The following is a 13,935-nucleotide window of genomic DNA, read 5'->3' on the forward strand; positions in this document are numbered from 1 at the left end:
ATTTTACGATTTAAAATTAAGATGTATTTATTAAGATTTTCTTCAAAACATTATAAAGGATGAAACATGTAACTGTGATCACTTCGATTACTGCGTAAGTAATGATTTTAGTGAAAAATGTTTCAGATAAAAGTTGAATGGTTTTAAGGGGGGCGTAATGTGACGTGATTAGTTTTTTTGTAGGGGGATGCGTATAGGGTATATAAAGATCAAGTTTGTATTCTTAAATGGAATCATATATTTTTTATTACGTTAGTCGATCCAGCTTGCAATTCTGTATAAAAAGGTATTAACCTATTCATATAAAAAAAATCTATTAATTTAGGAGGTATTGTAACTTCAATTATTCGAAGTGGCATAACTGGAATCACTGCGATAACTTTTAAAGTAATAACTTGGGCGAAAATTGCTACAGATGAAATCTGCATGGTTCGAACGGGACTACATAGTGAATTATTCGATTTCTTTTTGTCACTTGTATTTTTCGAAATTTCAATCTCCTTCAACTTTTTAAACGGAAGTCAATTTTTTTTTTGATAACGTAAGTTATGGATAATAGTAAGCCAAATTGAGTGATGTGTATTACGATGGTCATTAAATAATTTTCAAAGAAATTCTACCAATTAACATACCCGAAACTTGGTGCTCAGATGTTTGACTGTTAAGGAATCTTGACAATAACATAAACAAAAGATTACCGGTCTGCAAATGTCTTTTATTCTACATACACGATGATTTTACACGTGTTAAAGCTTTTTCATATTGTCCGGTTTTCACCGGCCGATTTTCATCGTCCGGTTGAAAATGAATGTCGGCGGTTTACCGGCCGGTATAAATTATATGACAGGTCGTTTAATTAGTAAAAAGAAAAAAGAAATTTGTATCCATTCCACCAGAGATAAATTATTTGATAGCTGCTCCTGAAATGATATGATTTTCGACAACGGGACAGTTCCATTGAGAAGTTAAGAAGACAAATTACAGAATAATTAAACAAAAAAAAAGATAAGTTTATAGTACTTTTAGTATTTCTCTGGTGATATTAGAGTCACGATTTAAACTGCCCGTTTATTTTCTTTCAGATATGGGACAGCGAAGACCATTCAACATCATATTTGCATGGAGCAGCTAGAACGGTTTTCGGCAACTCGAAATACATATATCATTAACAAAAAAGTCTAATTTTGAAAATGCTTCTCATTTTAACATTTTTCTAGCTTCTATTTAACTGCGAGGTTATAAAGTGAAAATACAGAACAATTAAAAATGAAAAGTAAAACGAATAAAGTTTAAAAGATTCTAAACCATTCCTTTATTCCATGCACGCATCCTTCACATTCACACATCACCTCCAATGCACACCCCTACTTTTGGGTTTTCAAACAAATTTCAAACAAAATTTTTCAAACAAAAGTTAATCAGTATTCAGTTGACAATAAATCGTGTTAATGAAAATTTACAAAAAGTTTTTATTCGATAAAAAATATAGGTCGCTACAATTTTTTTAAATGAAACCATATATTTTTTTATGTGCCAATCAGTGCATATTTGAATTCTCTTCAAAAAATTATTAGAAAACTTAGGTCGAAAATTGATTAATTTAGAAATTATGATTTTTGTCTCGAATGCCCATATACTCGAAACACTGCGTCTCACCGAGATTCAAAGGGAATCCTCCTAATTCTTACTCATGCGCTCAGGTTGCTCGAGCGTCACGTGGTGACGTAGATATTTGGCGGAAAGAGCCGAACAGGCTTCGCACACGACAGAGCTACCGCTACACTTGTGTGAGAGCACGAGGATGGTATAGTGGGAGACGGCGGTAGGACATAGTGGGGACCAGCGCCCATGATTCTGGCATCACTGGGTATAATGCTTGTTTTCTAAACCGCCGTGCCGTATCAATTACGTGTATAATCAAGTGGCACCAAAAATGTGTAGTAATTTAGTAGTAGTCATTTTCAACCGGACAACAAAAACTGGGCGGCGAAAACCGGACAGTGTGAAAAGGCTCTTAAAGTCGTAATAATTTGGAAAAGAAATTCAAAGTGTTGTCCGACGTGAATACATTTTCGAAATCTTTGTCAGACGGCTGCGTAGTATAATGGACTAATGGTCTGAACGAGGAGGATGCGCTCGCTTACAATTAGTGACTGTTTTGCATGTGATTCAAATGAATATGTTATTTATTTTTTTTTGGAAGCTGCACGTGAGTGGATTGTAAAAAAGTGGTGTCTGCTTTGACTATTAGTAACTGGTGGATTTTTGCATTAGTTGAAAGCAAAGAATTTCGATTATAAGCAGAAAAGGAAATCTAACCTTTTTTTGGTGACATCTTTAATACGTGACGTAGTAAAATTCATGTATAATATTATAAGGCCGTATCTGCGCAATAACAAACAAAACACAAAGAGAAAAAGAAAATGTACATGAAAATAATCTGGTGGTAAATAATAATGCCTCAGATAAAGATTATTGTAATGTAGTGATCACATCGAAGATAAGAAAGTGCAGCCACAAAGAAAATCAATTTAAGCAAGTTTATATCAAAAAACAGATACATTATATTGGAAAACAATGTAGAAGTGAAAATTGAAAAACAAAATCAAAACCATATACTCAAAGGATCGCAGAATTCCACTATCATAGGAGGTAGTAAAAGTAAAAAGAAAAACTTTCACCATTAGTTATGCATAGAAGTGTTGAAAATCATAAACTATTTGTTGATCTTATTAATAAAAGTGTGAACAATAGATTCCATACTAAATAATATAAAGATACAGTAGATGTTTATGTATGAGATCAAAATGATTATATATAAACTTAAAAAAAGTTGGACTAAAAAATGACCTAGAATGCTATACTTACTCTAAAAGAGAGGATAAAACAAGGGTGTACGTAATTATAGATAACACTATCAAGTTGATTCAGAAGAATTCAAGAAAGAATTAAAAAAAAAAGATATACATACAGAAATATTAATTAAAGTGAAAGCTACACAGAGGCCTCTATACATGGTGACATTAAAATTATATTATTAAAAGAAGAATAACTCAATGCCATGGATGTCGAGAATTTTGTAATTAATTACTATGCAGACCATGCCTATTTAAAATGTACTGACAACTATTTAACTAAGGATTATACTAATTGTAAGACAAAAACAGACGAGGCCGAATGTATCAATTACAGTGATAATCAAAAAATAATCAAATAATCAAATGAAAAATAAAAAAGAATAAATAATAAAAAAAGCAACATGTAAAACAAGTACAGAAGAAAATACCACAAGTGCTAATTATAGGCAAAGTATTAGATATGAACAGCGAATTGCAATTTTTTGTACTTAATATTAATGGGACAGAAAATAAGAAAATATTGAGTCAGTCTAAATCTAAAAATTATTGTTCAATGAAACAAAATAAGACTGATAATAATATAGAGCCAAAATAAAAATAGTACAAGTGATCTAAATAACCTATGTGAATTAACAATGGTGGTAACAAAACTTATCCATGTATCAAAATGGCTAAAAATAGTCAAAGAAAAATTGGCTGTGTATCAAACAAACAGAAAAATTTGAATGCTTCAGAGAATTTTGCCAATAATTGGATTAATGAATCCAATAAACAATAAACTAGATGAATTGGTAAAATATCTAAATAGGCATAAAGTGGATATTATGCTTCTTAATCAACAAAATATAAAGAAATGAAAAACATAAAAATAAGAAATTAAATCATACTTAAGAAAAGTATAAATATCAATACCCAAGGTGTTGTAAACTTAATGAAGAATGACTTAGCTTATAAAGTTACCAGACTAAATCAGAGAATCTCTACAGAGTATATTGCTATTACATTATCTAATAATATTAATATTATAGCTGCTTATAACAAGAGCAAGCTTACAGATAGTGGATTAAAAAGAATGTTAAGTAGTAATAAAGTGATAGTAATGGGAGAATTGTCATATAAATAACTGCAATGAAAAAACCCATTAGTAATAAAGTAATACGTCATTTACAACCATTGATATAGCTGTAATTAAAACTATTTGGAATATTTTACAGTTAATAGTAAAAAATTAATGGAATTCAAGTCACGGAACAGTCATGTTAAAAGTAAGAAATGTTAAGAGTGAAAGACATTTAGAGACATATTAAAGACTGGAAGACATTGGGATTAAAATTCATATTAGCAGAAATAAATGTTTGTGTAGAAACATATACAAACAGCAAAAAAAGAAGTATGGATAAAGTTCTGAGAAAACAGGGAATAAACACATTAAAGAAGTGCTATTTAGTGAAATATTTGAACTTGTAAAGAAAAGGATAATAGAATATGGCAACAAAATAGACAGGAATAATATAAAAACTTATTTAAGATCCAGACAAAATAAATATAAAAAGAAATAAGCACATATATCAATAAAAGATTGGAAGATAGATTAAAAAGGTTAAATACTAATGATAATACATTATAGAAAATGATGAAACATTAAAGAAAATGTGTGAATCAATAACAACACTTATAAAAGGCAGCATTAATAAATTCACTAATGAAGAAAAAGCAGAAATGTTTGCAGTACAATTTGAAAAAGTGCAGAAGATTGACTTAATAAATAACATAATTGAATAAGGAAAATAATAGAAAATGTATTAGATCTTATTTGGGAATATAAAACGAAACAAGGTGTGTGGAAAGCTCAATTAACAACACCAAAGGAATTAATAAAAGTTATTAAAACTCTCCAATCATTACAGGCACTAGGTCCAGATGAAATCCAAAATATTATTAAAAAATTTGAGTAAAAATTTAACTGTCCAATTAATGCACATCATAAATGCTATGTTGAAATGTAGTTATTTCCTAAGCAGAATAAAAAACAGCATATATAGTACCTTTACTAAAGCTGGATCAAATCCAAGCAGTTACAGATCTATAAGCTTACCCTCAATAGTTGTTAAACTTACAGAAAAAGTAATATTAAACAAAATTAAAAAACAAGAAAAAAGCCACAAGGTAATAATGGATAAGCAATGAAGGACATAGGACTGTATAGCAGGTTTTGAGAATTATAAATGTGTAATTACCAACGTTAATTCGAATAAAGTTACAGCTAACCTGCTATTAGACATTGAAAAGGCATTTAATGAAGTTTGGATGGATGGATTAATTTAGAAAATATTGCAATATTAGTATCTGCGCATGCAAATTAAACTTATTTATTCATACATGAAGAATAGACATTTCAGAGTTGCAATAATGATAGAAAATCATCGTTCAAACAAATAAAAGCAAGTATTCCACGGAACTCTATTTTTGGACCAGAGTTATTTAATACCTATTTGAATGACATATCGACTTTTCCGAAAACAAAAATCCAGCGATACACTGATGACACTATAATTCATGGCTACTCGTTTAATGGAATCAGCTATTAAATACAAATGCATGTAAGTATATTCGAAGCTTATTATAAGAAAGAAATGGATGATGTCAATTAAGGGGGTATTCTAGTCTAGACTTTTCAAATAAATCGATTTTTTTTTACACTTTCTGAAAGTAGACATTTGCAAAAGTATAACTGTCGAAGGATTTTTTCGAATTCGTAAAATTGCCCGTAGTCGTAAGTATACCATTCTCATGTAACTCGTATGAGAAACTTTAAACGCGTTTTTCTCGAAACCATGTTTTTCTAAATGGCTGACATGATATCTCAAGTTCTAGTTGTCCAATTGACTCCAAATTTTACATGCACCTTCAGTGGATGTGTCGTTATGGTCTGAACCAGAATTATCAAAAAATAAGAATTTTTCTGACTTTTTTAATTCACTAAACATGAAAAAAGATCAAGGAAATCGATATTTAAAATTCAAAGTGCCGCCATTTTGTAAATTTTCACTATTTTTTTTTCATTCTGGTTCACACCATAGTCAATCGTACTAATCGAGAATCTTTTTGGTTTTTTCATTTTGGATAAATAGAATGGACGGTATCGTGTCAGCCAGTAGGACACTTTTTTTTTAAAGGGACCGTACTGAATGATATATAATTCAGACAGTTTTGATTATTTTCACTTGAAAAAAATTGTGAACTTTCTTAAAACATGAATAAATATGTATGCAAAATGCCGATATTGAGAAACTTACATTTTCCTTATAAAAAAATCCCTAAGAAGGACTAAAAAATGACACTCTAGACTAGTATACCCCCTTAATACTAACAAAACAGAAGCAGTAATGCTCGCAATGGTTCATATTATAAATATATAGGACCTTCTATATTATAAAAGATCTACTATATTATTATATGAAACATTCTGAAGCGATAATGGCTAATTTTTGGTATCTGATAGTTCTCAAAAAAACTATTCGACGTATTTTTTTTTATATCGGCAGTCATCCACATTAAAGGTGTAAAAATCACTCTCAAAGTTGAAAGTAGTAAACATATTTGGTTTAATATCTCGAACATTATTACAGATAGAGGGATGATGTACATTGACGAATTTTGTATTTTTCAAAAATTCATCTCTTAAATCATACAGCAAAATGTATTAGGTACTTTTTCCTTCATTTTCTTTATAAAATATTTATTGATATTTATGTAAATTTTTGTGTAAACACTACACCGTCAAGCACAAAATACGCATAAATCAGAATTTTTTTTTGCAAATTAACAACAATATTTTGTTGTTAATACAATAATTGTTTTTAAAGATTGCTTATATTTTATGTTGGATCGAGACTTATAGCACGTATATTTGAAAAACTGTAGGTTTTCCAATTATATTACACCATGTGTCGTTAGTTGTTTTGTAGATAGGTAAAATTAATACTCCAGATGTAGGAGAAAATAACGTAAAACGATAGGGGGGTAGACCACCCCCAGGCTTTTAAAAATAAGTAAAAGTTTAGGAATTTTGTTCGTAGGTAACTACTAAATGAAAAGTTTCAACTTTTTCAGAGCATATAAATGTAATTTTCAACTTTTTCTATAATTTTTAAAAAGTAAAAATGATATAAATTACATAAGAAAAAAATTCCAAAACTGTACCTATTTTTAGATGCCTCAGGATGGTGTACCTCTTTAAGTAGAAATGTGTATTCCACTAAATAGATGGTGGGTCCGATACAAAATGACACGTGTCCACGTTCAACCAGCTTTCGTCGACGACTGTCTCGACTGGTTGCTAAAAAGTAGATTAACACCTCGACCATCCCTGCTTCCGGCATGCGCCCAAGACACGAGATCCGCGTTTACCAAGGAATCGGCGAACGGAAGGCATTGTCTTCAATATTAACATAATGCCCTTAAATATACGTAACTACGAGATGCCCTTATACCTAATGCTGCTATGAATACAATTACAATATAATAGCTGCCAGTTAGTGTCCGCATTACAACACCTTGATTGGCCTTCAGGGGGAATCTCTACCTCTTGATTCCCTGACAGTATGCAGATCTTACAAACTGGTCGTTCAACTATGTCTTCTGCGCTCTTAATTGATAGCACGCTCGTGATGTTATCTGAACCGGGATGAATTTCAACAATCCGTCCCATTATCCATTTGAGCGGTTGAAGGTTGTCGACCATTATCTGTGGAATATTACTTCCATATATTCTAAACAAAATTTCAGGCCAAAATCTTTATTTTTGTCGAACTTGTAAGGTTTTTTATTTTGATGTTATCACTAAAATTCTCCTGCTCCGTATGTCGGTTCTTCTTCTTGTAAGATCTCTTCTCTTCTCAATTGTACCGTTCTAATACGTTTTTTTACACGTTAGTACTTTGCCGAAGCGGTTTCTTCATACCTTTGTACTCGTTTTTTTTTTTTAATATTTTGAATAATTTTTAGAGATTGTTTGCTCGTTTCTACACTATTATCTTTCAATAAATCTGATATTACCTTTATGTATCCTTCATTATATTCATAAATAGCTTCTGCAATCGCACCTTTAACGAGTTGTTTCGATGGAAAAATATCTTTTGGACATTTACGCCATATCATGCTGCTACGAGCTACGGTCGTAGCAGTGCGTGAGGTTGGCGAGTGAGGGTATTAACGAGGAATACGGTTTCAGTTTGTTAGTATTATATATACGAATGCGAACGAACCTGGCGCGAAATCAGGGAGCCACAGGAGTTTTAGAAGCGAGGACGAATTTGATGCGTAATCAGGGAGCCTCGTGGAGGGATTTTTTACGTTTAACACGTTCTCGCCGGCATGTACCACTGGTGGTACATAGAAGACTGTCTCATGGGACGGCATGTACCGCTGGTGGTACATACACAATTGTCCCATCGGGTGGCATGTACCACCAGTGGTACAAAGGATGCAATCAATTTTATGTCTTTTTTGTTAATAAAAAGAAAAAAAAAAGTTTGCAAATGAACTGAATCAAAACAATTCTTTAATTTTAAACGGCTTTAACATAAAAATATTTATTAATTAGAATTATTCATTCCAATTAAAAATTGATCACGTAGTCAACAAATTTATTCAATTTATTACATTTAAAAACATTATTTATTTTCATGAGTTTTCTTAAAACATTGTAAACACAAAGATGGTTGATTTTGAAGGATGTGGTTATATGCGAGTTCAATAAAGACACGAAGGTACTTTAAAAGGTATTTTATTACTGTTATATGCGCGTGACTTAATGATACCGTAGCTAACTATACTTATTCGACTCCCACAGCAGACTGCTCCTCGTTGCTTCGCCGGGCCACCAGCTAGTTTCTCTAGGCCCGTTCGATGGAATTACTTTTTCTAATTGGCTAAACGGGAAATCCGCCAATTAGACTTTTTTGTGGAAATTCCACCGCCCACTCTTTTACGCCCTTAGCGTGATTTTCCGAGAGTGGGGAAGCAACTTGGTGGGAGTGATCACTCTAACATTGTCACCATTCGGTATTATGTTCGTGTTGATTAGGGACAGGTATTCAGCAATGGGTGTCGGCATGATCATTTCACGAGGTATTGCCGACAAGGGCTGTTCCTCGTCCTGCCAGCGGATTTCCTGATTTAGGTTCCTCGCTGTGTCCAGCAACCAGGCCTGAAGGACCGTATTCATAGCGTGTAAAAATACTGGATAGGGCATCTCTCTTTTGCAGACGGGGTGCAAATTCCCGCAACTGACAGTAAGTCGCGTCGCAAAGCTGTGGAAAACTGGAGTGCTCTATGTTCTGACACTTTCTTTTGAACACTTGTCTAGCACCCTGGGTGAAGTTATACATAGGGTCATCCCGCAATGCTGTCGAACTAGTCGACATGTACTGGGATAGGTCAGGGGTCGAAGCTGGTTTTGGTGGGGCGGTTCTATTCTGCTGTTGTTTACGCCAAGCAGTGGCGCGGCCTTGATTACGGCTACGACGCTGTTCGCTTTTCTGGTATGGTTGAGAGAGATACTGCTCCTCTCTGTCGCTGTTCCAGTCTCTTTTAAACTCTCGATCACCAATATGTCGTGCCATACGGCGCGCGTCTCGATTTTGCCGCAATTCCACTTCGGGTTGAGTCGGGATTGGAATCTTCTCTGCCATTGTGCTAAGGAATGGGGCTTCTGCTTTTGAATTTATCATAAAATTCAAATAAAATCCTTACTTCGCTACAATATGTGCGGAATTGTGTTTGCGTTAAAAACGACTTCCATTAGGCTTCTAGCATCCTGCGTAGATTCGGCAAAGCAGCGGGGTGCCCCGCGGGCTCAGCCGCTACGTGCGACATGTAGGTTTACGAACCTCAATCGGCAGGCCCTTGAGGGACCCTCGGTTTAGGATTCCTACGAACGCTATTGAGATTGTCGAGAGAGTTTACGTAAGGGACGAGTAAATTTCCAACGTCCTTATTATCGATTGACAAACGACTTCTCGAAAATAGCTTCGCTGGCGTGAGAATCCTAAACAGTGCTAGCTTGTTCTTGATATTTTCAAGTGTTTTTCCTGCTAGCCGTCTGCCCGCCGAATATTTATTACTCAGGTATGTAGCGTGCCGCTACAATTTTCACAAAGACCACAAAATGTCGTAACACGTTTAGCTTTTTTTGCCGCCATAGAGGCATCCATTTCTTCAGATAATTTCCTGTAGCATTCTTTGCAGCGTTTGCGGGTGTATGTTGCTGGGCCTAAACGGGTTTCTATAAACTGTTTAACGTTCCTGGTTTTTTGTGCCCCTGGTATTTCTTCATCAGCTAATAATTCGTCAATAATTAATTCTCTAAATTTTAATATACTCATATTTCGAGTACCCCATTTCTTGTGTATATAATATGCGTTTACAATTGCTGTACCGCAAAGCAGTTGTATAATAATTTTCTTATACCATTTTATGGTTTTTCTTAGACTACTATAATACAGTGCGTTGCATAAATATACCAACCCCCCGTATTTTTAATCATTTAATTTTTCTACAAAAAATTATGGCCAATTTTCTTTAAATACTACTCCGTAGTGTGTAAACAACAAATTATATAAGAAAAAATTTGTATATTAATGTAAACATTGGGCTGAATTGCATGAAAACTGATTTTCATGCGTTTCATAAATATACCAACGGTTTAAGAAAAACTGTTTTATTATGCTTTCATGTACAAAATAAAAAAACTGAATAATTTATTGTGTTTCCACCAGTACGAATTACATCGAAAATTCGATTTTGCATGCTGTCAATAAGATTTTTTATTATATTTTCTTCTATGTTGTCCCAGGTGTCAATAATTGCAGCTTTTAGTTCGTCTGCGGTTGAAAATGTACGATTATTTGCAAAAATTCGTCGTACCAATATTCCCCATAAATTTTCAATTGGATTTAAGTCAGGGGAACGTGCCGGCCAATCTAATAAACGTATGTTATTGCCGGAAAACCTTCTGAATGTGTGCGCAGATTTATGTATTGATGCGTTATCTTGCATAAATATTAAATTTTCGCTATAGTTTTCTATCCAAAAAGGTAATAAATAATCTTCTAAAGTATCTGTATAATTGGTACTATTCATTTTATGTGAAATAAAAGCTATGGAGCTTTTGCCATGGGCCGAGAAACACGCCCAAACCATGACTGAGCCACCACCGAAATTGCGTTTTGAAAAGTATTTGACATCCTTTCGAACATCATGCCAATACGAGTTGAAACCATCTGGTCCATCTAGATTAAATTTTTTTTCGTCACTAAACACAACCTACAAAAATAAATTGTATTAACAAAATATTCGTTTCTTAGAAAGCAGACATTTTTACTAACGTTTTCCCAATCCATATTCATGTTCGCTTTAGCGAATGAGAGTCTTGCTGATTTATCCGCATTTTTTAATTTTGGTGTCGACATCATTTTCGATCTAACAATGTACGGAGATGTCACAATGGTTCTATAAACGGTACTTTTTGAAACAGTTAATTCGCAATCATTTCGTATTTGAACCAAAGACATTGTGGAGTTAGAAGCTTTTCGGAGAATGTTGCGTTTATCTCGAGGAGATAGTTTTGAAGGGCGACCTGGACGCTTTTTCTCTCCATGATTACGTCGTTTACTTACATAATCAGCAATTGCACTTTTTGAACGACCTAAATGCTTTGCAATATAGCCATAACCTTTACGAGGGTAGTCCCAGAAGTACCCGACCTAACAAAGAAAACACAAAAAATTTGGGAAAAAGTATTTTTATTTCTCTACATAGTCTCCTTTTAGCTCGATACACTTTTCCCAGCGATGTTCAATATCTTCAATACCCTGTTTATAGTAAGAATCGTCGAGCTCCTCAAAATAGCCATCAACCGCAGACTCCACCTCTTCATTGTTGGCAAATCTTTTACCACCGAGCCATTTTTTCAAGTTTGGAAACAGAAAATAATCCGAGGGGGCTAAATCTGGCGAATAGGGTGCGTGAAGAAGCAATTCGAACTTTAACTCATTGATTTTGGCCATCGCGATAACGGATGTGTGAACTGGTGCATTGTCTTGATGAAACAAAATTTTCTTTTTCGCCGTTTTTTCTTGATTTCATCACTCAAACGCTGCAATAAGTTCGCATAATACTCGCCGTTGATTGTTCTTCCTTTTTGAAGATAATCAATGAAAATTATCCCACGCGCATCCCAAAAAACTGACGCCATGATCTTGCCTGCAGATGGAACTGTCTTCGCCTTCTTTGGAGCCGATTCTCCCCTTTCAGTCCATTGTTTTGACTGTTCCTTTGTCTCAAGTGATGGACCCATGTTTCATCCATGGTTATGTATCGACGCAAAAACTCTGCTTTATTGCTGTGAAACTTCGCCAAACACTCGATTGAAACATCCTCACGACGCTGTTTTTGTTCGGCTGTGAGCAAATGCGGCACCTATCTTGCGCACAGCTTTGTCATGTCCAAATTTTCAGTCAATATGCGATGTACAGCACTTTTTGAAATGCCTACCATGTCTGCTAGCTCGCGCACTTTCAGTCGACGGTCATCCAATACCATTTTGTGGATTTTCTTCACCATTTCTGGCGTGGTCACCTCATTTGGTCGACCACTGCGACGTTCGTCTTGGCAGCTCGTACGGCCTCGTTTAAACTCTGCCACCCAATATTTTACTGTTGTAAACGAAGGAGCAGACTCCCCCAGAGTAGAATCTAACTCCGCTTTGATATCGGTTGGACTGAGGCCTTTCAAATGAAAGTATTGTATCACATAACGATGACCAATTTTTTCCATGTTTACAAATTCACCGAGAGCGTTCACTGTTGATGGCTGCCAGACAAATACTGAACAACGTAGCGTCGTCAAACTTCAAACTTAAGCTTTATAAAGTTGGTATTTTCTAAGATAGTCATTTTTTTTCCAAAAAACAACCGCCATCTATACGTCAGGTCGGGTACTTCTGGGACTACCCTCGTATCTGTATACAAAACGCGGTGTTCAAATAGCAAGCCATTCATCAATTTTGAGACAACATCATATCCATGTCCATGTATTGAAGCGTTCATCCTTTTTCCGGCATAAATTTCTAAATCATAGGTGTAACCGCTTGGTAAACATAATTTGTATGCTTTTATGCCGTATTTATGACGTTTTCCTTTGATATACATATATAAGTGTAAGGGGATTCTTGTTGATACTGGGAGGTTCGGTCTTGTCAATGTTTCTGTTGTAAGGCTGCCATAGTAAGGTAAAATTCCGCAAATATAACCCGTATTTGAATCTGCCAGTGTGTAAATTCGAATGCCCCATTTAGTCGGTTTCTGTGGGTTATATGTAATAAATGATAGTCGTCCTTTGAATTTTACGACAGATTCGTCGACACAAATTTCTTCGTAGGGTGTGAAATAATTCAGAAGTCTTGAGTTTATATAATCAAGGTAACCAGTTATGAGCTGTAAACGCGTTGTAGTGTTGCTACCTCGTGCCGATACTATTGGTACGTGTAACATCCAAAAAATCTGGGTATATCGATCTCTTGTAAAGGTGTTAGCAAAAAATGCAATGTGGCTTATTGGGTCTGTTGACCAATATTCTTTCATATTGCCCAGTGGTATTATTCCCATTGAAGGAATGTGGTTACGAATAAATAACAAGGCGTGACTAGGGTTACGCTATGTACCCACATGGTATTAGTGAGATTTTTATTAGGTGTTGACTTTCGGCTTTGGAGGTCCGTGCAAGACTGCCCTCCTGTCGCCTCGCTTTTTTCTTACTGCCTTTCGGCTAAGTGTTAATCATCCCTAATTGGTTAACCCGTCGCATCAGTGTTAACCAATCAGGTAATTTCTTTCCGAGTCGCTGCGTGTCCCTTGCGCCCTTGGCGCGCTTTTTCGGGGACCGCAGTGCGACTTGGCGGGGGAGGTTTTCCCCGTGACGTCATTTGGCGACACAGCTGAGTTTCCTCCAGGTCAGGTACTCGTGACCTGCCGGGCCTCGTACGGCAGACCTTTCGGAAACCCTTGGTTTATGA

At 34.9% G+C, this 13,935-nt stretch overlaps 1 protein-coding gene across 1 annotated transcript; it reads right to left on the reverse strand.

The window, feature by feature from the left end:
• Positions 1–11,813: 11,813 nt before the first annotated feature.
• On the reverse strand, positions 11,814–12,824 carry LOC108577152 (putative uncharacterized protein FLJ37770). The gene has a single exon (XM_017940263.1). The coding sequence runs from the start codon at positions 12,696–12,698 to the stop codon at positions 12,342–12,344; it is 357 nt and encodes a 118-aa protein (XP_017795752.1). The 5' UTR covers positions 12,699–12,824; the 3' UTR covers positions 11,814–12,341.
• Positions 12,825–13,935: the final 1,111 nt, after the last annotated feature.

Source organism: Habropoda laboriosa, unplaced genomic scaffold (assembly GCF_001263275.1).
Source record: "Habropoda laboriosa isolate 0110345459 unplaced genomic scaffold, ASM126327v1 scaffold56, whole genome shotgun sequence".
Classification (NCBI taxonomy): domain Eukaryota; kingdom Metazoa; phylum Arthropoda; class Insecta; order Hymenoptera; family Apidae; genus Habropoda; species Habropoda laboriosa.